Raw genomic sequence first — 23704 nt, 5'->3', positions numbered from 1 at the left:
ATGGCTAGATAAGAGATTTGGATTCCCTTTTATGTTGGTGACCAGTCTCTTCTCTCTTGGCTTCCCTTCGAACTTTCTTAATTCAGCCTGGTTTTCACATATATTAAATCAACCCAAATCTGTAATATGCAACCGTTTTCTGCTTCGTTTTGCTTTCTATCAGTTTCTTCATTCAATGAGTTCTAACTTTGTTTCTGCTACCTTTCTTCTTCCATGGAATGTATTGACTGTACCCAAACCATCTCACCTTTCAAGGAAGTCCATTATTCTGTTAAGTTTTGCCTGTCAATCTTACATTCTAATTTACCTGTTCTCACCTGACTGAAACTGGGCCTCCCCCAATTCCTTTTATTCTTGCTTTCTCCCATCCTTTTCCATAGCTAACCTAAATCTTATTACACTATGATCACTGCCCCACGTTTGATCTACTTGACCCATCTCCTTACCCAGTTCCAGCTGCAGTGATGCCTCCTTTCCCATTGGTTTGCAAGCACACTTTTAAAAATCCCCCCCCCCCCCCGCTTTACACTACTACTATTCCAGTCTATATTAGGATAATAGTGTCCCTATTTTATTTGACAAATTCAGTTAAAACACTTACCATCCTTAGTGTTCAAAAATTTTATCAAGCTCTCATTAACCAATGGTGTTTTGTTCTGTAAAATAAATTAGAATTAGTTGCTTGAAGCCCAAATTCTACCTCATTAAAACTTTCCTTTTTTCTAATTAAATTCATGGTTTCATTTTTTACTTATTGCTTCTGTCAGCTTTGCAATTTATCATCTTCTCATTTGTTTTCCTGTTCACTTTGTCCTATATTCTGTCAAAGTATTTTTTTGGCTTTCCAATTTCTCTGGTTAATCTTTCCTTTCTTTTGCAAACTTTATTTCTGATAATCGTAATTGTGAACTTTTGTTATCTAAACTTAGGGCAGTTAAAGCCAGAGTCTATTACATAAGTATATTTTACAAGAAACGCTAAGAAAAGGGCAAGAATAAATATACTGGACAATGTTTGCATGTTAGTTGTGCAGAATGGTGATGGAAAGAAGCTGAAGGACAAAGAATTGCATGGAAATTATTATTTTTGATAGTGGCATTTAAACCATGTCTTAAAACGAATCTCTATACACATTTAGCCAATCCTTTTAACATTGATAAGGAGGTTAGATTACCTCTGGTGCTTTCAGGAATGTAACACTGAACATTAATCAAATTTTAAAGTCATAACACCTGCGAATATTCCATTTGGCCCAGATTAATTGGTTAGTTTATTTGATTTGACTGTGGCACAAAATGGCTGCAGCGTAGCCCTTCATAACATGTCACTGCTCCTGTAGATGGAGCATATTGGGAACTCAGCAGGCATTACACAAGTACAATTTCCATTTGCCTAATCCCAGCGATGAACTAGAGGGCAATTTCTTCCCGATTGTTTTCTATCCTCATTATCTGCAAGCAAGAGGAGCTTATAGAGGTCTTCAAAATTTATGACAAAAGTTTGTTAGAGTCGATGCACACAAGATATTTCCGCAACTCTTACCTCTACTTTCTCCTGTTCTTCAAGTGCCAAAAATACAGCTGCCCGTAATTCAGCCTGAAATAGAAAATACTCAGTTTAATCTGCAAAGAATGAGAAAATAAGTTAGCTCTCCATTTTAATCCTTCAGCAGCTCAAGATTTAGACTTAAAATTAGACGAGCAATGGAACTTCGTGACATTTTTCAAATTTCCTTATACTCAATATATGTTCCATCTAGATTAACTCTCAACTGACATTTATTCTTACTTTACACAAAGAGTAGATCTTTAGAATTTGTGTGTAATAATACTCAAGCTTTTGTCTCCCAGGCTGTTTTGATTGGTTAATTTGAGGGGCAAGTCTGTTTGTGAATTTATTTAGTGCATGGTGCCTGGTGTACGTGAACGACTAGAGTGTGTGCAGCATGTGTGATTACTAATGGTTGTTGGTGGCGCAGAAGCAGAATGGGAAATGTTGGCAGAGAACAAAAACAACGGAAGGTAAGAGGAGTCCAACAATAAAGTTACCCTGGATGGAGAGACTGTTTCCGTGAGGGATGGCTGAAGATTCCAAGAATGGAATGGGAATGGCATGAGAGGAATGGAATGTGGGGGGCAGATGAGATAAATGCATTTTTATTAAAAAAAGAGTAGCAAATTGGCAAGGGCAATTACTTGGTACAAATTATTGAAAAGCTATTCTTTGTGCTAAAAATTAAGATTCACAAGATTTGAATGAAAATGTTTTTGAAAGCCTGTCAAGTGAATTAAAAGAATACATCAGCATAGACTGGGTAGAAAGTCTGGAGTCAAGGGCCAATGAGCATATGACCACAAGACTCTGGCGGTGCAGTTATAATGTTGCTATGAAACCTGAATCCGAAACAAGGACTTGGTCACGGAACAAGATTAGTTAGGAGGTTTTTTTCTTCGATGATAAATGCTGGTAGATTTCAAACAAAGGGGCAATATTAGCAAAAAAACGGGAGAGAATCGCACCGATTTTTTGGGCGAGCTCCCAGTCACAATTGTAAAACACAGATGTGATTTTTGTCAGTAGGGGTGGAGCCTACTCTCACTGGGAAGCAGGCCACCAACAACCATTACATATGGACGGCTTTATGTAGCTTTTTCTAAACTGAGAAGTTTTGATTGCGTTACAATCTCCGGCAAAATAACCAGAAATGTTGTAATAAAGATACTAATTTGACCACTTTGTGGGTCTCTGCTAAGAACAAAAGGAGATAGAAGCAGGTGTAGACCTTGTGGCCTCTAGATGCTGCTCCGCCAATCATGGCTTCAACTTCACTTGCCTAACTGGTCCCCACATCCCTCAATTCTCCGAGAAACCAAAATTCTGTCAATCACAGCCTTAAATATATTCAACAATGGAGAATCCATAAAACTCTTGGATAGAAAATTGCAAAGCTTGAGTGAAGAGATTTCTCCTCATTTCAAACCTAAATGATGAGTCTCTTATTCAGGGACTGTGCCCCCATGTTCTAGATTGCCCCACCAGGGGAAACAATCTCTCAATGTCTACCCTGTCAAGCCTCTTTAGAATAGTATATGTTTCAATTTGATCATTTCTCATTTTTCTAAACTCCAGAGTATAGGCCCAGTTTACTCAGCCTTCTGTCAGTAAATCCTTGTTATATATTTAAATAGGTGCATGATTGCTTGAAGAGTAGGTTACATGATTTGATGGTGATGTCACTGGGTGTTTCAGAAGCTCCTACTTTTAATTTTAGTTTGTACAGGCAACAGCTTTTTTTTAAATACTTTTCCAATTCAATCAAATCAAGTCCAATTCAGAGTCTCAACAAGTTGAGACATTTCCGATCCAAGCTGACAAGACAGGGCATGCAATCCTCTACCCTGTCTTGGGCCTGATCTACATGAGCCAAGCTGATTGGAGTAGGCAGACGTCTCCGCCTCCCCAGGCCTGATCTCATTTGCATCTTAGCCAAAAGGCCGAGATACCACTTTTAAAAATTGCTTCATATGAAGCTTATAATCTGGCCCAATGACCACTACCAAGTGCAGCATCTGCAGACTACACTTGATCTTAGCCAAAAGGCCGAGAAGCACCAGCTCCTTCAATAAATTTGTTGTTAGTTCGAATCCAAGTGTGCAAACCACATTTTTACTTCTTGTTTAAAACCCGCAACCCCTAACATAGTTAGGTCATTACACCCCTCTATAACTTCTTCCAATAGAAGTGTATCCTTCCTTAAATATGACAGAGACCAAAACTGTGCATACCAGTATGGACTCAAAGCCCAATACAATAGTGGCATGACTTCCCTATTCTTGCAACCAAATTCCCTTGTAAAAATTAACATACAATTTGCATTCCTAATTGCTTGCTGTGTCTATATGCTTATTTATGCGTTCCAAGAGCAACTCACAAATTTTCAACAGCTTCACCTACTCTGGATGCAATAACTGCATACAAACAACAGTGTTCTAAGCAATGATAGTCCATGACAGAAGCAAAACCAACTTCACTGTTGATATGGTATATGAACTTTTTGAATTAATATAGAAATCTTTTGCAACTTTGAACACAATCATTTATAGAACATCTGCATTGTGATAAGCACTAAACTGTTGTGCACAATTAATTGTTAGAAAAATGAGAGAAGCTTCAATTCTTGATAGTTCTTTCCTAACAGCTAGAAAAGAGACCACATTGAGGAAAGTTGAATCCAGGAGGTAGAGCTGCACTTAATTTGACCTGTCCATTTAGTACCACAGAGTTCTCAGTGAGGAAGTGTTCTGGTGTGTACATTTCCCTCTAGCTTGCCAACTTCTTTCAAATTTCCAACATTCTCTCTCTCTCTTCTTCCCCCCCCCCCGCCCCCCACAGAGAAATCAAGTTACAAAGATCATCAGAAAACAATGCTTAATTTAAAATAAAATGCTGTTTATCATCTGTTAAATTGTGATTGCCAAATGCGATATTTAAATCATGAAGAGAACAGTAGCATAGTTATTATATAATTGGAGGAATGCTCTGGAAACATGAATTGTAATCCCAGCATGACAGCTGAAATATTTAAATTGAATAATCTGCAATAAAAAACTAATTTTAGTGACGGCAACCTTGAAACTACCGGATTATGGTAAAAACTCATCTGGTTTATTGATATCTTTTAGGGAAGGAAATCTGCTGTCTTTACCCTTTCTGGCCTATATGCGAGTCCAGACCCACAGCAATTTACTTGACTCTTGGCTGCCCTTTGATGTTGCCTAGAAAACTACTCACTTGCATCAAACCATTACAAAAAGTTGTTATAACAAAACAATCTAGACCACCAGACATCGACCTGGACACTGGATAAAGGCACACCCAACTCCTTCACAAACATCTGGGAAACTCTGCCAATATTGGGAGAATCCCACCGACTAGTCAAGTAATAGTATGACAGTAATATTCACAGAATCAAGTCTTTCAGCCAATACCCTAGACTCCATCACCAATCCTAGGTATGTCCTGTGCCTTTCAGGTGGCAAGACAGTGGTATACAGGAAGGGGTGACTCAGGGAATCCTCAATATTGAATCTGGGCCCCACAGTCTTACAGCGTTGAATATGAGCAAAGAAACTTCCTTCTGATTACCATCAATTACCCTTCAGACTCTTCCATGTTGAATGCCTGGAATGTCCTCTGGGTAGGAGGGGGTTTCAACGTTCTTCAACAGAGTAGCTCAGCAGCAGCAATACTGGCCGAATCAACTGCTTCCTGAAAAACATATTTGCTAGACTGGGCCTGCGGCCGATGGCAAGTGAACAAACACAAAGGGAAAGACCTTCTGATCTTGTCCTCACCCATTTACCTATCTCAATATCAGAAAGGGTGATCAGCACATGGCCTCTGCAGAGGGTTTCCCATACATTGAGGACACTGGCCACCATGTTCTTTGGCACTATTAATGTGCTAAATTTAATAGATTCAGAAAAGATCTAGCAGCTAAAATTTGAGAATCCATGAGACAATATGGGTCATCAGAAATAAAGACTTCCATTTGTATAGCACTTTTCAATAACCACCTTCTCAAAGCACTTTACCATCAATGAAGTATCTTTGAAATGTAGTCACTGTAGGACATGCAGCACCCAATTTGAGTACAGTAAATTTCCACAAACAGCAATGCAATAATAATCAGATGGTTTGATTGTGATGTTAACGGAGGAATAAATATTAGCCAGGACACCAAGGATGACACGCCAACAGTAGTAGAATTGTGTTCCAGCACAATCCGTAAATACATAGCCCAGCATATCTCTTATCATGCCAGGTCCAACCCCGCTAAATAAGGAGCCAAGTCACACACCATCCTGACTTGGAAATATATCATAGTTCCTTCACTATGGCTGGGTCAAAATCCTGAAACTCCCTTCCTAACACCACTAAGAGTATATGTTCACTGCATAGATTGAGGTAGTTCAAGAAAGCAGTTCAGAACTATGTTCTCAAGAGTATTTAGGAATGGACAATAAATGCTGGCCTTGCCAGTAACACACAAATCCCGTGGACAAATATAAAAGAAAATCTGTAAATGAGGGGCACTGATGAATCGATGCACAACAGAAAAATAGGCGATGCAATTCCAATAGCTTGTGCTCCTGGCATCAACATGTTCATCTGGTTAATGCATCTATTTGTGTTACTGCCCCATCAATCATATAGAACAACAAGTCAGATTTTTTGAATTATAGAGAGAATAGATTCCAGTTTAAAGTGAGAAATCAGTTGCCTTATAGTTTCCCTCAAGTTAATTTGAAATCAGCTCCGCCTGACGATAACTGGTTCTACTTAACACTACCAAAAACAAGACAGGCCCTACTAGGCTGCCTCCAAGCTCCCAGGACATTTAAATCTTAAAAGTTCAATCAATGCCAGATTGGTTCAATATTTATTCACCTGAAAACTTTACTTCCCCTTTAATATTATTATTTCAGAGAAATTACAAATACATTTCTCAAAACATTGATGCTAAAGGGGAAACTTTTCTGGTCATCCACACAGCAGTAAAGTGCACTCATAGCATCTTTTAATGCAATGCACTGTCCCACAATGTTGCTCCACTTATCATGTCGCAACTTGTATAAATAACAAGTGCACACCGCATCCTCCTTTAACTTCAACTTTCTCAAATGGTAGGTTTTACCTCGGGTTTCCATTGCCTCAAGGTTGTATGGAACCTTTCATGTAGAATCTTTCAAGCAGAGACTCCACATTTAATACATTTGATCTGGAGACAGGAGAGAAAGTAACTGTAGCCCACAATACCAAAAATCACTGAAGAGGGTATGGGTACTATATTCCATAAATTATACTGTTGTTTGCCTCTACAGGATAAAGTTAAAACCCCCTCACGATAGGAAGTGCCACAATTATTTTAATATTGATGTCATTTGCAAAGAGCTGTAAGCTAATAAATTCTCCGAGTTGGTACATACCTGAGAGCACTGTGAGGTTAAGGACAAAGTCTACAAGGAGCTGATTGTGTTTATTGTTTTCTCATTATGACAAAGGAAGTCCCAATGGATTGCAAGAAAATCACCAGGGTACCCATTTTTTAAAAAAAGGCAACAAAGCAAACCCAGATAACTAAAGCTTCATTAAACTTACATTAACAATTTGCGAAATAATGGAACTGATCATTAGGTACAAATATGAGGATTACTTATGTGAACAACCTAGCAATTAGTATTAACATATTTTTGGAGCGGTTGATCCCACCTGCTCGACTAGTTTTGAGGAAGCGTTGTGTCTTTGGCGTTTCATTACTCCACTTATTGTTTGATTTCTGCATCTCAGGATACTCTGGCAGTCAAGTTCCAGCTTCCTACATTCCAGAATGTTTTTGTGAGCCCAGATATCCAAGCAAAATTCATTGTCATGACTTGCTCAGAAAATCTTTTTTAGATTATTTCCTGTGTCCTCATCTTTGGAAAGTGACAGGGCACACATCACTGGACTTTGACTCAAGATTTAACTGTTTAACACATTTGTTAAACAACAGATTGAGCAAATAGCTGCAGTCATATATTTTTACAGAATGTATTAAATCTCACAAGCTCAAGTAAAATAATATGTTTACGACTGTTTCATTAAACTGTGATAAAAGTTAAATATTTTGCATCCATTCTTTTTCCCCTCAACTATGCAAGATACTCGACATGTATAACTTTTGTCAAATGCATGGGACTAACTCCCCAATTTGAACAAGATGGGTTTAAGGACTATATACAAGTAATTTGATTTAAATATATGTCTGTTATGTTTAAAAAAAGCAAAATCAGATTCACATTGGAATTAATTCCACAAAATGTTAGTACTTGAATGGAATGGTTTAGTTCTTCCTACATATTTAACTGGCACAAAAGACAAACTAAATGCATCAAATAAAGGTATGATTTATATAGGTGAAGTTGGTTTTTAATCTATTACCTACCATAACAAAATTAAACATTTGCTATGCCACACTAAATTCTATGGATGAAAATGCTTCATTTTTGTTATAACAACATCTCAAGTGAATATCAAAAAGGCATAAAATAAGCATTCCAAATCTCTAGGAAGTATTGTTAGGGGCCAGATCAGAAACGCCAAAGGTACATTATGAAGTTCGCCAAAACGCTTTTAAAAAAAATTTTTGGCATTAGTACGAGTATAAGGTGGTTTGCTCCAGGTGTTGACCCTGTTGATCCACTAGGAAGCTTTTATTAAAACAAACTGTATTTAACAACCAAGTTCAAATATAACAAAAAAGTTTGTAGAATTTTTACCAATTGAAATACTTGGATAGAAAAATGCTAGCAGTTAAGAATTCTATCAGTTCAAATTTAAGCAATATCCCCATAGACGTACTCCTCCTCAGAATCAGTTAGTAAGACACACAGGCTAATGCAAATTCCCAGTCCTCCAGCCTTTTAACCTCTGACAGAGATACACCTGTCTTCTGACGCTCAGACAGCAGCCTCCAGATGAAAACCTGTCTTTACACAGCAGAAGACAGAGCGAGAGAGCGAGAGAGCGAGAGAGCGAGAGAGCGAGAGAGCGAGAGAGCGAGAGAGCGAGAGAGCGAGAGAGCGAGAGAGCGAGAGAGCGAGAGAGCGAGAGAGCGAGAGAGCGAGAGAGCGAGAGAGCGAGAGAGCGGGAGAGCGGGAGAGCGGGAGAGCGGGAGAGCGGGAGAGCGGGAGAGCGGGAGAGCGGGAGAGCGGGAGAGCGAGAGAGCGAGAGAGCGAGAGAGCGAGTCTTGCCTTTTGCAAACTCCAGACTCCAATTCCCAGAGAGAAAAAAAAATTATTGCTCTCTTTCAAATTCAAACCGCAACTACCTGCTTTTTCTTCGCGCAATCCTCGTTCCACCCACACACATGGGTCTTGTCAATCAACCCAATCAAACCCTACTCTGAAACCTCAGGGAACAACTCTAAGAATAACAATATGCATTTGCCCAGATTAAAACAAACATTCCAATAATTAGGAGCAATTAACCTTCTGCAGTATCAACAGGTGGGCTGCTGGCTGTAGACAATTGGCACCATAAAAAAAGTTAAAGTATAAAACCATCTCTTCAGAAGGATGATGGCACAAATACATTTCTTAAAATGCACAATATTTAAATCCTACATGAAACGTTTCACAAAACTTTGATGTGGAATTGCCGGTGTTGGACTGGGGTAGTCTCACAACACCAGGTTAAAGTCCAAATAAACCTGTTGGACTTTAACCTGGTGTTGTGAGACCACGTACTGTACAAAACTTTAAGGCAATGGAAGTCTGGGGTGAAACTTGCTATTTGAGAAAGTTGAAATTAAAAGAGGATGAGGTGTGCACTTGTCATTTATGCACGTTGAGACACTGCGTGCATTAAAAAGATGATACGAGTACACATTACTGCTGTATAGATGACCAGAGTGCTCAACTTCTCCCATTTTAGAATTGTAGAACAAGAGAGTAAGTAAAAAGAAAAATTGAAATATGTAACTTGGCAAAGGTTAAAATACCTTAAATTGATTCACATGATGAATCACCTTTCCGTAGTGTAATAAATATTATACAAAGCTATGAGTCAATTTTACACATACAGAAAACATTCCACACACTGAAAATAAATGATCAGTTATTTTTATTTACTGTCCTGGATAATGGACAGTGTTGGTCATGAACATCATGAGAACTCCCATCTCTTCAAGGTAATGCCTCCTGCGAACACAAAATGGCCACACAAGATGCCACTGATTACAGCCTGACTGCGCATGTGCAGAAAACCAATGACATAATTTGCAGGAGACACTGTGCTGGCAAAAACCCATATATCATGGAATGAAACACCATTTTAAACCGCATGCATTGAAAGAAAAACAGCAGCATAGATTAGGAATGTGTTATAAATTTGGCTAATTCATAGAAAGATGAAGCAGGAGTAGTCGGCCATTTGGCCCTTTGAATCTGCTCCACCATTCATTTTGATCACGGCGGAGCATCAAATTCAATATCCTGATCCTCCCTTCCCCCTATATCCCTTGATCCCTTTTGCCCCAAGAGCTATATCTGACATCTTCTTGAAATCAGACAACGTTTTGGCCTCAACTACATTCTGTGGTAGTGAATTTCACATGTTCACCACCCACTGGGTAAAGAAATATCTCCTCGCCTCAATTCTAAAAGGTTTATCCTTTATACTCAAAATATGACCTCTCGTTCTGGACTCCCCCACAATTGGGAACATTCTTTCTGAATTTACCTTGTCTAACCCTGTTAGAATTTTATAAGTTTCTATGAGATCCCCTGTCACTCTTCTAAACTCCAATGAAGATAATCCTAACCGACTTGGTCTCTCCTCATATGACAGACCTGCCATCCCAGGAACAAGCCCGGTAAACCTTCGCTGTACTCTCTCTATAGCAAGGACATCCTTCCTCAGATAAAGGACACCAAAACTGCACACAATACTCCAGATGTGGCCTCACCAACACCCTATACAATTGCAGCAAAACATCTCTATCCCCATACTCAAATCCTCTTGCTATGAAGGCCAACATACCATTTGCCTTTTTTACTGCCTGCTGTACCTGCGCACTTACTTTCAGCAACTAATCCACAAGGACTCCAAGGTCTCACGGAGCATGCACTTCTCTCAATTTACACCCATTCAAGTAATAATCTATCTTCCTATTATTGCTACCAAAGTGGATAACCTCACGTTTTTCCACATTAAATTGCATCTGCCATGCAGATGTCCACACACACAGCCTGTCCAAATCACGCTGAAGCATCTCTGCATCCTCCTCAGAGCTCACCCTCCCACCCAATTTTGTATCATCTGCAAATTTGGAGATAATACATTCAGTTCCCTCTTCCAAATCATTAATATATAATGTGAACCATTGGGGTCTTAGCACAGACCACTGCGGAACCCCACTAGTCCTATCTGCTAACCAGCTTTCTATCCATCTCAAGACATTACCTGCAATCCCACGTGCTTTAACTTTACATAGTAGTCTGTTATGTGAGATCTTGTCGAAAGCCTTCTGAAAGTCTAAATAAACCACATCCATTGGTTCTCCTCAGTCAACTCTATTAGTTACATCCTCAAAAAATTCCAATAGGTTCGTCAAGCATGGTTTCTCTTTTGTAAATCCATGCTGACTTTGCTGATTATACCACTGCCTTCCAAATGCCGAGTTATGAAATCCTTGATAATAGACTCTAGCAATTTCCCCAGTACCGACGTTAGGCTCACTGGTCTACAGTTCCTCGTTTTCTCTCTACCCCCCTTTTTGAATAGCGGGCTTATATTGGCTATCCTCCAGTCTGTAGGAACTATTCCAGAGTCCAAAGAATTTTGGAAAATAGCCACCAATGGATCTATTATTTCCAGGGCCACTTCCTTAAGTACTCTGGGATGAAGATTATCAGGACCTGGAGATGTATCCAACCTTTAGAACAAAGAAAGGTACAGCACAGGAACAGGCCCTTTGGCCCTCCGAGCCTGAACCGATCATGATACCTGCCTGAACTAAAACCGGATGCACTTACGGAGTCAATAACCTTCCATTCCCATTCTATTTGTGAAATTTAATCCCATCAATTTCCCCAAAACCATTTCTCTACCAATGCTGATTTCTTTCAGCTCCTCACTAAAACATGTTTCTCTCAGCACTTCTATTACATTATTCATGTCTTCCTTTGTGAAGACTGAAGCAAAGTACAAATTTAATTCCTCAGCCATCTCTTTAGTCCCCATTATGAATTCTAATGCTAAATTAGCCTCTTTATCACCAGTGCCCAAGGTGTTTGGGTTTTCTCACAGCAAATCTGCTGCTGTAATTTGAATCTGAAGATTGCTAGAGGATAACTTGAAATAATTGCTTGAAATAAGAAGGGAAATTATGAGTGCGAGGCCAGTCTGTTGTTCCCAATGTAGGATGTGGGAGGTCCTGGAGGCTCCTGGCCTCCCGGACGTCCATATCTGTGATGGGTGTGTCGAGCTGCGGTTCCTAAGGGACCATGTTAGAGAACTAGAACTGCAGCTCGAGAATCTTCGTCTGATTAGGGAAAATGAGGAGGTGATAGACAGGAGCTATCAGCAGGTGGTCACACCAGGGCCACGGGAGGCAGACAAGTGGGTAACGTCCAGGAAGGGGAAAGCTCGAGTGATAGAGAGCACTCCGGTGGATGTGCCCCATCACAATAAGTACTCCTGTCGGAGTACTGCTGGGGGGGACAGCCCACCTGGGGGAAGCAGCAGTGGCCGTGTCTCTGGAGCAGAGTCCGGCCCTGTAACTCAGAGGGCTAAGGAAAGGAGGAGGAAGGCAGTATTAATCGGGGATTCAACAGTAAGGGGGTCGGACAGGCGTTTTTGCGGAGGCAGACGGGAGTCTCGGATGGTGGTCTGCCTCCCTGGTGCCGGGATGTCTCTGATCACGTCCCAGATATCCTGAGGTGGGAGGGAGAGGAGCCAGAGGTCGAGGTACATATTGGTACCGCTGACATAGGTAGGAAGAGGGAAGGGGTCATGAAAAGAGAATAGAGAGAGTTAGATAGACAGTTGGGAAGGAGGAACGCAAAGATAGTAATATCAGGATTGCTGCCTGTGCCACGGGAAAGTGAGAGCAGGAATGGAGTGAGGTGGAGGATGAATGCGTGGCTGAGGGACTGGAGCAGGGGGATTCAGGTTCCTGGATCATTGGGACCTCTTTAGGGGCAGGTATGACCTGTACAAAAAAGACGGGTGGCACTTGAATCCCAGGGGGACCAATATCCTGGCAGGAAGGTTGGCTAAGGCTACTGGGGAGACTTTAAACTGGATACTTCAGGTGCCGGGTTTCAGATGTTTCAGAAAGGGGGGGGGGGGGGGGGGAGAAGAGAGAGAAGAGTGGCACTGCTGACCAGGGATAGTGTCACAGCTGTTGAGAAGGTGGAAGCCGTGGAGGGATTGTCTACGGAGTCTCTGTGGGTGGAAGTTCGGAGCGGGAAGGGGGTCGATAACTTTGCTGGGTGTTTTCTACAGGCCGCCCAATAGTAACAGGGATGTTGAGGAGCAGATAGGGAAACAGATCCTGGAGAGATGTAGTAATAACAGGGTTGTCGTGATGGGAGACTTTAATTTCCCAAACATCGATTGGAATATCCCTAGGGTAAGGGGTTTGGATGGGGAGGAGTTTGTTAGGTGTGTTCAGGAACGTTTCCTGACACAGCATGTGGATAAGCCTACAAGAGGAGAGGCTGTACTCGAACTGGTACTGGCTAATGAGCCTGGACAGGTGTCGGATCTCTCAGGGGGGGAGCATCTTGGGGATAGTGATCATAACTCTATCTCCTTTACGCTAGCATTGGAAAGAGATAGGATCAGGCAAGCTAGGAAAGTGTTTATCTGGAGTAAGGGGATATCAGGCAGGAGATTAGAGGCATAAATTGGAAGGAGGTATTCTCGAGGAAAAGTACTGAAGGTGGCAGATTTAAGGAATGTTTGTCTGGAGTTCTGCATGACAACGTTCCGATGAGACAGGGAGGTTTTGGTAGGTTACGGGAACCGTGGTGCACGAAAGCTGCGCTGAACCTAGTCAAAAAGGAAAGGAAAGCGTACAAAAGGTTCAGAGAGCTAGGCGATGATAGGGATCTAGATGAGTATACGGCTTGCAGGAAGGGACTTGAGAAAAAAATTAGGAGAGCCAGAAGGGGTCATGAGAAGGCCTTGGCAGGTAAGATTAAGGAGAACCCTAAGGCGTTCTATAAATATGTGAAGAGTAAAAGGATGAGATGTGAAGGAATAGGACCTATAAAATGTGAAGGTGAGAAAGTCTGTACAGAACCGGAAGAAATAGCAGAGGTGCTTAATGAATATTTTACCTCGGTATTCACGGTGGAAAAAGACCTGGGTGGTTGTACTACAGGATTGAGGCGGACTGAAAAGATTGAGTATGTGGACATTAAGAAAGAGGAAGTGTTGGAAATTTTGAATAGCATCAAGATAGATAAGTCGCCGGGTCCGGATGGGATGTACCCCAGGTTACTGTGGGAGGTGAGGGAAGAGATTGCAGAGCCTCTGGCGATGATCTTTGCGTCATCGATGGAGACGGGAGAGGTTCCGGAGGATTGCGGATCTGGTTCCTATATTCAAGAAAGGGAATAGGGATAGCCCAGGAAATTACCGACCGGTGAGTCTAACCTCAGTGGTTGGTAAGTTGATGGAGAAGATCCTGAGGGACAGGATTGATGAACATTTAGAGAAGTTTAGTATGCTCAAAAGTAGTCAGCACAGCTTTGTCAAAGGCAAATTGTGCCTTACGAGCCTGGTGGAGTTCTTTGAAAATGTGACTAAACACATTGACGAAGGAAAAGCGGTAGATGTAGTTTACATGGACTTCAGCAAGGCGTTCGATAAGGTCCCCCATGCAAGACTTCGAGAAAGTGAGAGGGCATGGGATCCAAGGGGCTGTTGCCTTGTGGATCCAGAACTGGCTTGCCTGCAGAAGGCAGAGAGTGGTTGTAGATGGGTCTTTTTCTGAATGGAGGTCGGTCACCAGTGGTGTGCCCCAGGGATCTGTTCTGGGACCCTTGCTGTTTGTCATTTTCATAAATGACCTGGATGAGGAAGTGGAGGGATGGGTTGGTAAGTTTGCCGACGACACGAAGGTTGGTGGTGTTGTGGATAATTTGGAGGGATGTCAGAAGCTGCAGCGTGACATAGATAGGATGCAAGACTGGGCGGAGAAGTGGCAGATGGACTTCAACCTGGATAAATGTGTAGTGGTCCATTTTGGCAGGTCAAATGGGATGAAGGAGTATAATATCAAGGGTAAGACTCTTAGCAGTGTAGAGGATCAGAAGGACCGTGGGGTCCGGGTCCATAGGACTCTAAAATCGGCCTCGCAGGTAGAGGAGGTGGTTAAGAAGGCGTATGGTGTGCTGGCCTTCATCAATCGAGGGATTGAGTTTAGGAGTCAGGAGATAATGATGCAGCTTTACAAGACCCTCGTCAGACCCCACTTGGAGTACTGTGATCAGTTCTGGTCGCCTCCTTACAGGAGGGATGTGGAAATTATTGAAAGGGTGCAGAGAAGATTTACACGGATGTTGCCTGGATTGGCTGGCATGCCTTATGAGGATAGGTTGAGGGAGCTCGGTCTTTTCTCCTTGGAGAGATGAAGGATGAGAGGTGACCTGATAGAGGTGTACAAGATATTGAGAGATATCGATCGGGTGGATTCTCGGAGGCTTTTTCCCAGGGCTGAAATGGCTGCTACGAGAGGACACAGGTTTAAGGTGCTGGGGAGTAGGTACAGAGGAGATGTCAGGGGTATGTTTTTCACTCAGAGGGTGGTGGGTGAGTGGAATCAGCTGCCGTCAGTGGTGGTGGAGGCAAACGCGATAGGGTCTTTTAAGAGACTTCTGGTTGAGTACATGGAACTTAATAGGATTGAGGGTTATAGGTAAGCCTATATATAAGCCTAGGTAGGTAGGGACATGACCGGCGCAACTTGTGGGCCGAAGGGCCTGTTTGTGCTGTATTTTTTCTGTGTTCTATGATAACCTTGCGAAAATAAGTCACTCCCTGAAATGTCCTTAAACGCCCACATCTTCAGCCACCTCACTAACTGTAACCCCACTCAACTTCTTATAATCTCACCAGAGCAGTGCTTTCACTTGCAGTAAGTCAGACCCCCAAGCGGAAAATGGCCCCAAGCAAGGCTGTCAACTATATACAATGCAAGGCTGTCAACTAAATGCCAAACTATGTGAGAAATGATAAGGAGCAGAATTGAAAACATAAGCTACATGGAATGGATGGAGGGAAAGCATGTGGGAGAAGGAATTTTTAGCCAGTGGGATGGGGTGTGGTGTGCAGGGATCACAGAGCATAATTCAGCGCACTGTTACTGTTTAAATGTTTACATCTTAGCCATTAGTGAAACTTGGCTACAGGACTGGCAGCTCAATGTCCAGGGTTCCAATGTTTCAGATGGGATAGAGGCAGAGGGAGGGGGGGGTGTCTACCGAGGACATATGGGTGGAGCTGAGAAACAGGAAAGGTATGACCACATTAATGGGGTTGTATTATAGACCACCCAATAGTCAGCGAGAATTGGAGGAGCAAATCTGCAGAGAGATAGCAAACAACTGCAGGAAACATAAAGTTGTGATAGTAGGGGATTTTAATTTTCCACATATAGATTGGGACTCCCATACTGTTAAAGGTCTAGACGGGTTAGAGTTTGTAAAAGGTGTTCAGGAAAATTTTCTAAATCAATATATAGAGGTACCAACTAGAGAGGATGCAATATTAGATCTCCTATTAGGGAACGAGTTAGGACAAGTGACGGAAGTGTGTGTCGGGGAACACTTTGGTTCCAGAGATCATAATGCCATTAGTTTCAACTTGATCATGGATAAAGATAGATCTGGTCCTCGGGTTGAGGTTCTAAACTGGAAAAAGGCCAAATTTGAAGAAATGAGAAAGGATCTAAAAAGCGTGGATTGGGACAGGCTGTTCTCTGGCAAGGATGTGATTGGTAAGTGGGAGGCTTCAAAGGAGAAATTTTGAGAGTGCAGAGTTTGTATGTTCCTGTCAGTATTAAAGGCAAAGTGAATAAGAATAAGGAACCTTGGTTCTCGAGGGATATTGGAACTCTGAAAGAAGAAGAGAGAGATGTATGACATATATAGGCATTAGGGAGCAAATAAGATGCTTGAGTATAAAAAATGCAAGAAACTACTTAAAGAAATCAGGAGGGCTAAAAGAAGACATGAGGTTGCTTTGGCAGACAAGGTGAAGGATAATCCCAAGAGCTTCTACAGGTATATTAAGAGCAAAAGGATAGTAAGGGATAAAATTGGTCCTCTTGAAGATCAGAGTGGTCGGCTATGTATGGAACCAAAAGAAATGGGGGAGATATTAAATGGGTTTTTTGCATCCGTATTTTCTAAAGGAAACTGGCATGGAGTCTATGGAAATAAGGCAAACAAGTAGGGAGGTCATGGAACTTATACAGATTAAAGGGGAGGAGGTGCTTGATGTCTTGAGGCAAATCAGAGTAGATAAATCCCCAGGACCGGACAGGGTATTCCCTTGGACCTTGAAGGAGGCTAGTGTTGAAATTGCAGGGGCCCTGGCAGATATATTAAAAATGTCGGTATCCATGGGTGAGGTGCCGAATGATTGGAGGATACCTCATGATGTTCCATTGTTCAAAAAAGGCTCAAAAAGTAATGTGGGAAATTATAGGCCGGTAAGTTTGACGTCAGTAGTAGGTAAATTATTGGAAGGAGTACTAAGAGATAGGATCTACAAATATTTGAATAGACAGGGACTTATTAGGGAGAGTCAACATGGCTGTGTGTGTGGTAGGTCATGTTTAACCAATCTATTAGTTTTTCGAGGAGGGTACCAGGAAAGTGGATGAAGGGAAGGCAGTGGATGTTGTCTACATGGACTTCAGTAAGGCCTTTGACAAGGTCCCGCATGGGAGGATAGTTAGGAAGGTTCAGTCGCTAGTGAGATGTTAAAGGGTTGAAATCTTGGGCATCTCATGTTACAAGAGCTTGTAGGGTGCAGCTAACAGCACCTTCTTCCATTTTAAGCTAATTTGACATTCAGCTTCGGCCTCCTTGCCCTTCTAAAATGGCTAACTTAGTGCTTGCGCTGTGGTCACTGGGAAATAGTACGTGACTGGCTGCACTCAGTTTGTGGTTAGCCAGTGTATGTAGAAAGCCCCAAGAAGGAGAAAATAGCCAATTATGTGGTCTGCTTAGCTTCAAAAAGAGGAACCGAAACAATGAAGTAATGGGCTTAGTTTGTGAAGGAATGTGATTGGAAGTTAATTGTAACTAAGTGTTGCTGGGGGACTTGATTGGCTAATGGCAGCAGTGCTAATCACGCCCCGAATGACGTATTAATGTAGAATGTTGTAAGCACGCGAATGGTATAAAAGGGGACCGCCCCCTGTATCTGGGGACTTTTGCTAACCGACTCCCAGCACTGAATGGAAGTTACGTAGCAAAAGTTGCCAGCTTACATGCAAGACCAATAAAATACTCGTGTTTCGGACAACAGTCGGTGTTTGCGTTTGCTTCAAGAATGTAAGAAGTCTCCTGAAAACGAACTTAACACTAGGTATACATGGAGAGGTAGTAAATTGGATTAGACATTGGCTCAATGGAAGAACACAGTAAGAAGTTTAACAACACCAGGTTAAAGTCCAACAGGTTTATTTGGTAGCAAAAGCCACACAAGCTTTCGGAGCTCCAAGCCCCTTCTTCAGGTGAGTGGGAATTCTGTTCACAAACAGAGCATAAATTGAGTTTGTGTCTTTATATGCTCTGTTTGTGAACAGAATTCCCACTCACCTGAAGAAGGGGCTTGGAGCTCCGAAAGCTTGTGTGGCTTTTGCTACCAAATAAACCTGTTGGACTTTAACCTGGTGTTGTTAAACTTCTTACTGTGTTTACCCCAGTCCAACGCCGGCATCTCCACATCAATGGAAGAAGCCAGAGAGTGGTAGTGGAGGATTGCTTCTCTGAGTGGAGGCCTGTGACTAGTGGTGTGCCACAGGGATCAGTGCTGGGTCCTAGTGTTTGTCATCTATATCAATGATCTGGATGATAATGTGGTAAATTGGATCAGCAAATTTGCTGATGATACAAAGATTGGAGGTGTAGTGGACAGTGAGGAAGGTTTTCAAAGCTTGCAGAGGGATTTGGACCAGCTAGAAAAATGGGCTGAAAAATGGCAGATGGAGTTTAATGCAGACAAGTGTGAGGTATTGCACTTTGGAAGGACAAACCAAGGTAGAACATACAAGGTAAATGGTAGGACACTGAAGAGTGCAGTAGAACAGAGGGATCTGGGAATACAGATACATAATTCCCTAAAAGTGGCATCACAGGTAGATCGGGTCGTAAAGAGTGCTTTTGGTACATTGGCCTTTATAAATCAAAGTATTGAGTATAGGAGTTGGAATGTTATGGTGAGGTTGTATAAGACATTGGTGAGGCCGAATTTAGAGTATTGTGCGCAGTTTTGGTCACCTAATTACAGGAAGGATATTAATAAGGTTGAAAGAGTGCAGAGAAGGTTTACAAGGATGTTGTCAGGACTTGCGAAACTGAGTTACAGAGAAAGGTTGAATAGGTTAGGACTTTATTCCCTGGAGCGTAGAAGAATGAGGGGAGATTTGATAGAGGTATATAAAATTATGATGGGTATAGATAGAGTGAATGCAAGCAGGCTTTTTCCACTGAGGCTAGGGGAGAAAAAAAACTAGAGGACATGGGTTAAGGGTGAAAAGTTTAAAGGGAATATTAGGGTGGGGCTTCTTCACACAGAGAGTGGTGGGAGTGTGGAATGGGCTGCCAGATGAAGTGGTGAATGCAGGCTCACTTTAAACATTTAAGAAAAACTTGGACAGGTGCATGGATGAGAGGGGTGTGGAGGGATATGGTCCAGGTGCAGGTCAGTGGGACTAGGCAGAGTGGTTCAGCACAGCCAAGAAGGGCCAAAAGGCCCGTTTCTGTGCTGTAATGTTCTATGGTTCTATCTCTGATCTGCCATGGTTCATTTTCCATTAATAGGTTCAACAGTTTAATTCCATATATACTGTGTAAGAAAGGAGTAAATTACTGAAAAACTTTTTCCACCTTTTAATTGGGGTAGCTGGAATCTCTCATGATTATTCTACCTTTTTACTCAAGTTATAGATTTGTTTATGTATTTCTTCCTCCACATCCCTTTCACTATTAGGTAGTCCGTAAAATACTCCTTATTTCACTCCAAATGGATCTGGTTCAAAATGTCCCTTTTTCTATTGTTATGTTATCCCTTAATTAGTAGAACTATCCTTCCTCATATTATACCCTGTAATATTTAACTGCCCGTCCTGTTCTTTGTTTTGTCATGATTCAGTTAGCCCTACTACATCAGGCTCCTCACTGAATTATTGCCTCTTGTTTCACATTTTGTTTTAGTTGCATATAACTGTACTGGCAATTCGATTTGTTTTTATTCATCATTCCCATCATTTTTAAAAACTTATCTGTTCCCTGACCACTTCTGTTATTATTTTTTTACCTTGGGTTGTTCTTCTTCACTCATTTTTTTAAATCTTCAAACTTTTGGTATGTTTGCCAGATCTAACACCACTTATCATTTAAAACTTTATTCATAGCTTTATTTATCCTTTCCACTAAAATGCCAGTTCAGTTAAGCTATCCCAGTGATACAGCTCCTGCCTGTGCCATTACTGGTACCAATGTCCCATGAAATGGAACACCACCAACATTCCAGTCATGCAATTATAGAATCCTACAGTGTAGAAGGAGGCCATTCAGCCCATCAAGTCTGCACCGACAACAATCCCACCTAGGCCCTATCTCCATAACCCCATGCATTTACACTAGCTAGTCTCCCTGACACTAAGGGGCAATTCAGCATGGCCAATCCACCTAACCCGAACATCTTCACTTTGCTGATTGTGTGTGAATTAGCACAAGTATGAGACTCAAATAGTGACCTCTGCTTATGATCAGAGAGAATTGCAGTCAATTTTCATCAATGAATAAAAGTTGGCTTGTTCTTACAAGGATAACTTTTTCAATACCCAATTTTCAAAATGACTTCTGACCACACACAAGTCAGCCAATCAACATGGCTCAGGATGAGAAAAAGTTAAATTATTAGTATGTATACTTCAGAGAATTTAGAACATGACCCAAACAAATTTAGTATTGTTTCAACAAGGCCATTTAACGAGTCTCAAACGATGCTGTAGTATAGCTGACAGCTGCACGATCAATCGAAGTTGATTCTGGTGAATCAACATATTCATCAATTGAGTTGGCATTTGATCTATTTGCATGCAAGTTCAAAATTTTGACTGAATGCACATCTACCAAAAACGTTTTCATTGCCATATTTCCATCCTCAGAAATGGCTCCAACTTATTCAATGGAATAATCCTTTGTTTTGAATCCACGCACAATTACTGAAAAAAAATCAGTTCTGATGGAAGGGATGCTGCCTAACCCCCATATTACCAGCATTTTCAGTTTTTAACATCACCATTTAACGTTGCTTTTCAAGCAAAAGAATGCCAGATGTTGTGGTGGCAACTGAAGCATGAAAGTTGACAATGATATCAGGCTCTTTTACATCTGAGCCAAAAGACAGACCAGGCATCAGTATAACATCTCATTTACAAATTAATACCTTGGACAATGCAGCTCTCCCTCATACTGCATTAGGATGTCAACTAGATGTGTGTACTAAAAATATTGTACAGTACACCACAAGTACAGATATTTCTGCACTAAACCGCCAGTCAGTTTGCGTGCGAAAGACATGGTATGTGCATTAAAAGTTGAGAATCTGTCCCACTCATTTCCTTGCGAGTTGACACACTTGGTACTTATCAAGAACCTGTGCTGTAGAAGGATCATAAGGGCTCGAAACGTTAACTTTGTTTCTCTTGCACAAACGCTGCCAGACCTGCTGAGTTTATCTAGCATTTTCCGTATTTATTATGGTCCTTGGTAAGGTTTCCTTTCGTAATCTTTCACCAGGGAAACTTAGGAAGGGTGCACAATGAGTACTGTGGATGCAGCGCAAGTGAGGGGACGCTCGGACAGTGAATTGGGCGGAGCGGTCTGTCGCTTATCGGGAAAGATGGAGAAAGGCAGAAGGGGGAAGGAGGGTTTGAAATTATAAAACTCAGCTTGCATCTCAGAGCCGGCTACATCAGTAAAAATAAATACAGGCGAGTAGTCCACCGGCTCCATGTCCGTCCATTAAATTAACTCATCACGGGGTGATCAAACTTCACCGGCGGTTTTGTCGCGCCTGCGGCCTAGTCGGTGAGGCGGCTTACCTTGATCTTGTTGAGGACGCCGCTGTTCTCCAGTGTCTGAACCAGCAAGTCGCGCAGCTCTGTGTCCTCCTCCGCCGACATCTTACCAGGACAACCGACCAAGCCTCGCTAGTGCTCCATTCGCAACAGCTCTTTAACAGCGCCACTCTTTTATTGACCCTTTAAAAAAAAACATTATTTATAAAATTGGACGTAATGTTTTCCTAATCATCACCGGCGGCGCCTGCGTGTTCAGTGGAAGGGTTGTTGACGAATAAGGCGGTTTGGCGAAATGTAAGGCGCGAATGGAGCGCTAGTGGTAACGGTCTGTGAAGGGGAGCGCGCGAGTGGGACTACGGGCGGCGGTTAGCGGCACGCGGAGCCCGGGAGCCCAGGCGGTGGTTTGCGGCTGCTCTTCCTCGCTGTGAATCACTATATTGTTATGGAGCAGAGGAGGTCATTTGGCTCATCGTGTTTACACCCGCTCCTCAAAGGAGCATACGACTCTGTGCCTTCCCCCTGCATTTTACGCCACGCTCTCAAATTGTTTCCATTCAAATATCTAATACCCTTTTGAATGCCTCCATTGAGTATGCCTACACCGCACTTTTAAGAGCGTCTCTTAAAATGGCATTTTAAATGTGCCACTATTTGCTATTATTATTGTATTTAGTATATTGTCAAATTAGTTGTAATTTGTTTGGACAGCATGTCCTTTTGTAAGTACCCCACTTGGAGTACTGTGCTCAGTTCTGGTCGCCTCACTATAGGAAGGATGTGGAAAAGATTGAAAGGGTGCAGGGGGGATTTACAAGGATGTTGCCTGGATTGAGTGGCATGCCTTATGAGGATAGGCTGAGGGAGCTCGGTCTTTTCTCCTTGGAGAGACGAAGGATGAAAGGAAACCTAATAGAGGTGTATAAGATGTTGAGAGGCATAGATCGGGTGGACTCTCAGAAGCTTTTTCCCAGGGTGGAAATGTCTGCTACGAGAGGACACAGGTTTAGGGTGCTGGGGGGTAGGTACAGGGGAGATGTTAGGGGTACGTTTTTCACAGAGGGTGGTGGGCGAGTGGAATCAGCTGCCGTCAGTGGTGGTGGAGGCGAACTCAATAGGGTCTTTTAAGAGACTCCTGGATGAGTACGTGGAGCGTAATAGGGTGGAGGGTTATAGGTAGGTCCAGAAGGTAGGGATGTGTTCGGCATAACTTGTGGGCCGAAGGGCCTGTTTGTGCTGTAGTTTTTCTATGTTTCTTCTACCAATATCGAATCCATTTTGTCACAAGTAACATTGTAATTGTTATTACTCTAGTATGATTCAGGAATTATGGACGCAATTTTCTTGCAGTTCACACAGGTGGGATCTTCTGGTCCCGCCGACGGCCCACCCCAACCGTGGATTTCTCGGCATAGGGTGCAGTCAATGGGGAATCTCATTGACAGCGGTGGGATCAGAAGATCCTGTTGACAGCTTTCCGCCTCCCACTGTGAGAAAGATTCCGTGGAGAGGCCAGAAAATCCCCCCTCCCCACATATGTTAATGTTTATAAATATCCAGAATACCATTCTCCTATCTTAATTGTGTCTTTCCCAATATTTGTTGAAGAAGTCATATTGGACTCAATGTTAACTGTTTTTCTCTCCATCGATGCTCCATAGATTCTCTCCATAGACTTTAACCTGGTGCTCTGAGACTTCTTACTATCCGTAGATGCTGCCAGAGCTACTGAGTTTTTCTATCATTTTCTGTTTTCATTTCAGATCTCAAACATCTGCAACATTTTGGTTTTATTTCGTTTTCTGTACCTTTATTTAAATATAA

At 42.1% G+C, this 23704-nt stretch overlaps 1 protein-coding gene across 12 annotated transcripts in view; it reads right to left on the bottom strand.

Moving 5' to 3' along the window:
* The window catches only part of cep43 (centrosomal protein 43), an 84948-nt gene extending 62634 nt beyond the window's left edge, over nucleotides 1-22314 (bottom strand). For 4 of the 12 annotated variants that reach the window (XM_078230092.1, XM_078230094.1, XM_078230095.1 and 1 more), the window contains exons 1-3: nucleotides 21905-22113; nucleotides 1543-1596; nucleotides 602-656 (exon numbers count right to left, since the gene is read on the bottom strand). In XM_078230092.1, coding sequence (XP_078086218.1) covers nucleotides 602-656; nucleotides 1543-1596; nucleotides 21905-21985 — 190 coding nt within the window. In that variant the 5' untranslated portion in view covers nucleotides 21986-22113. Of the gene's footprint in view, nucleotides 1-601; nucleotides 657-1542; nucleotides 1597-21904 lie in introns of all 12 variants that reach the window. The other 8 variants (XM_078230098.1, XM_078230102.1, XM_078230096.1 and 5 more) reach the window with 6 other exon arrangements.
* Nucleotides 22315-23704: the final 1390 nt, after the last annotated feature.

Source organism: Mustelus asterias, chromosome 15 (genome assembly GCF_964213995.1).
Source record: "Mustelus asterias chromosome 15, sMusAst1.hap1.1, whole genome shotgun sequence".
Classification (NCBI taxonomy): Eukaryota; Metazoa; Chordata; class Chondrichthyes; order Carcharhiniformes; family Triakidae; genus Mustelus; species Mustelus asterias.
Note: the sequence above shows the minus strand (reverse complement) of the source record. Positions and strands in the feature narration are given on the sequence as shown.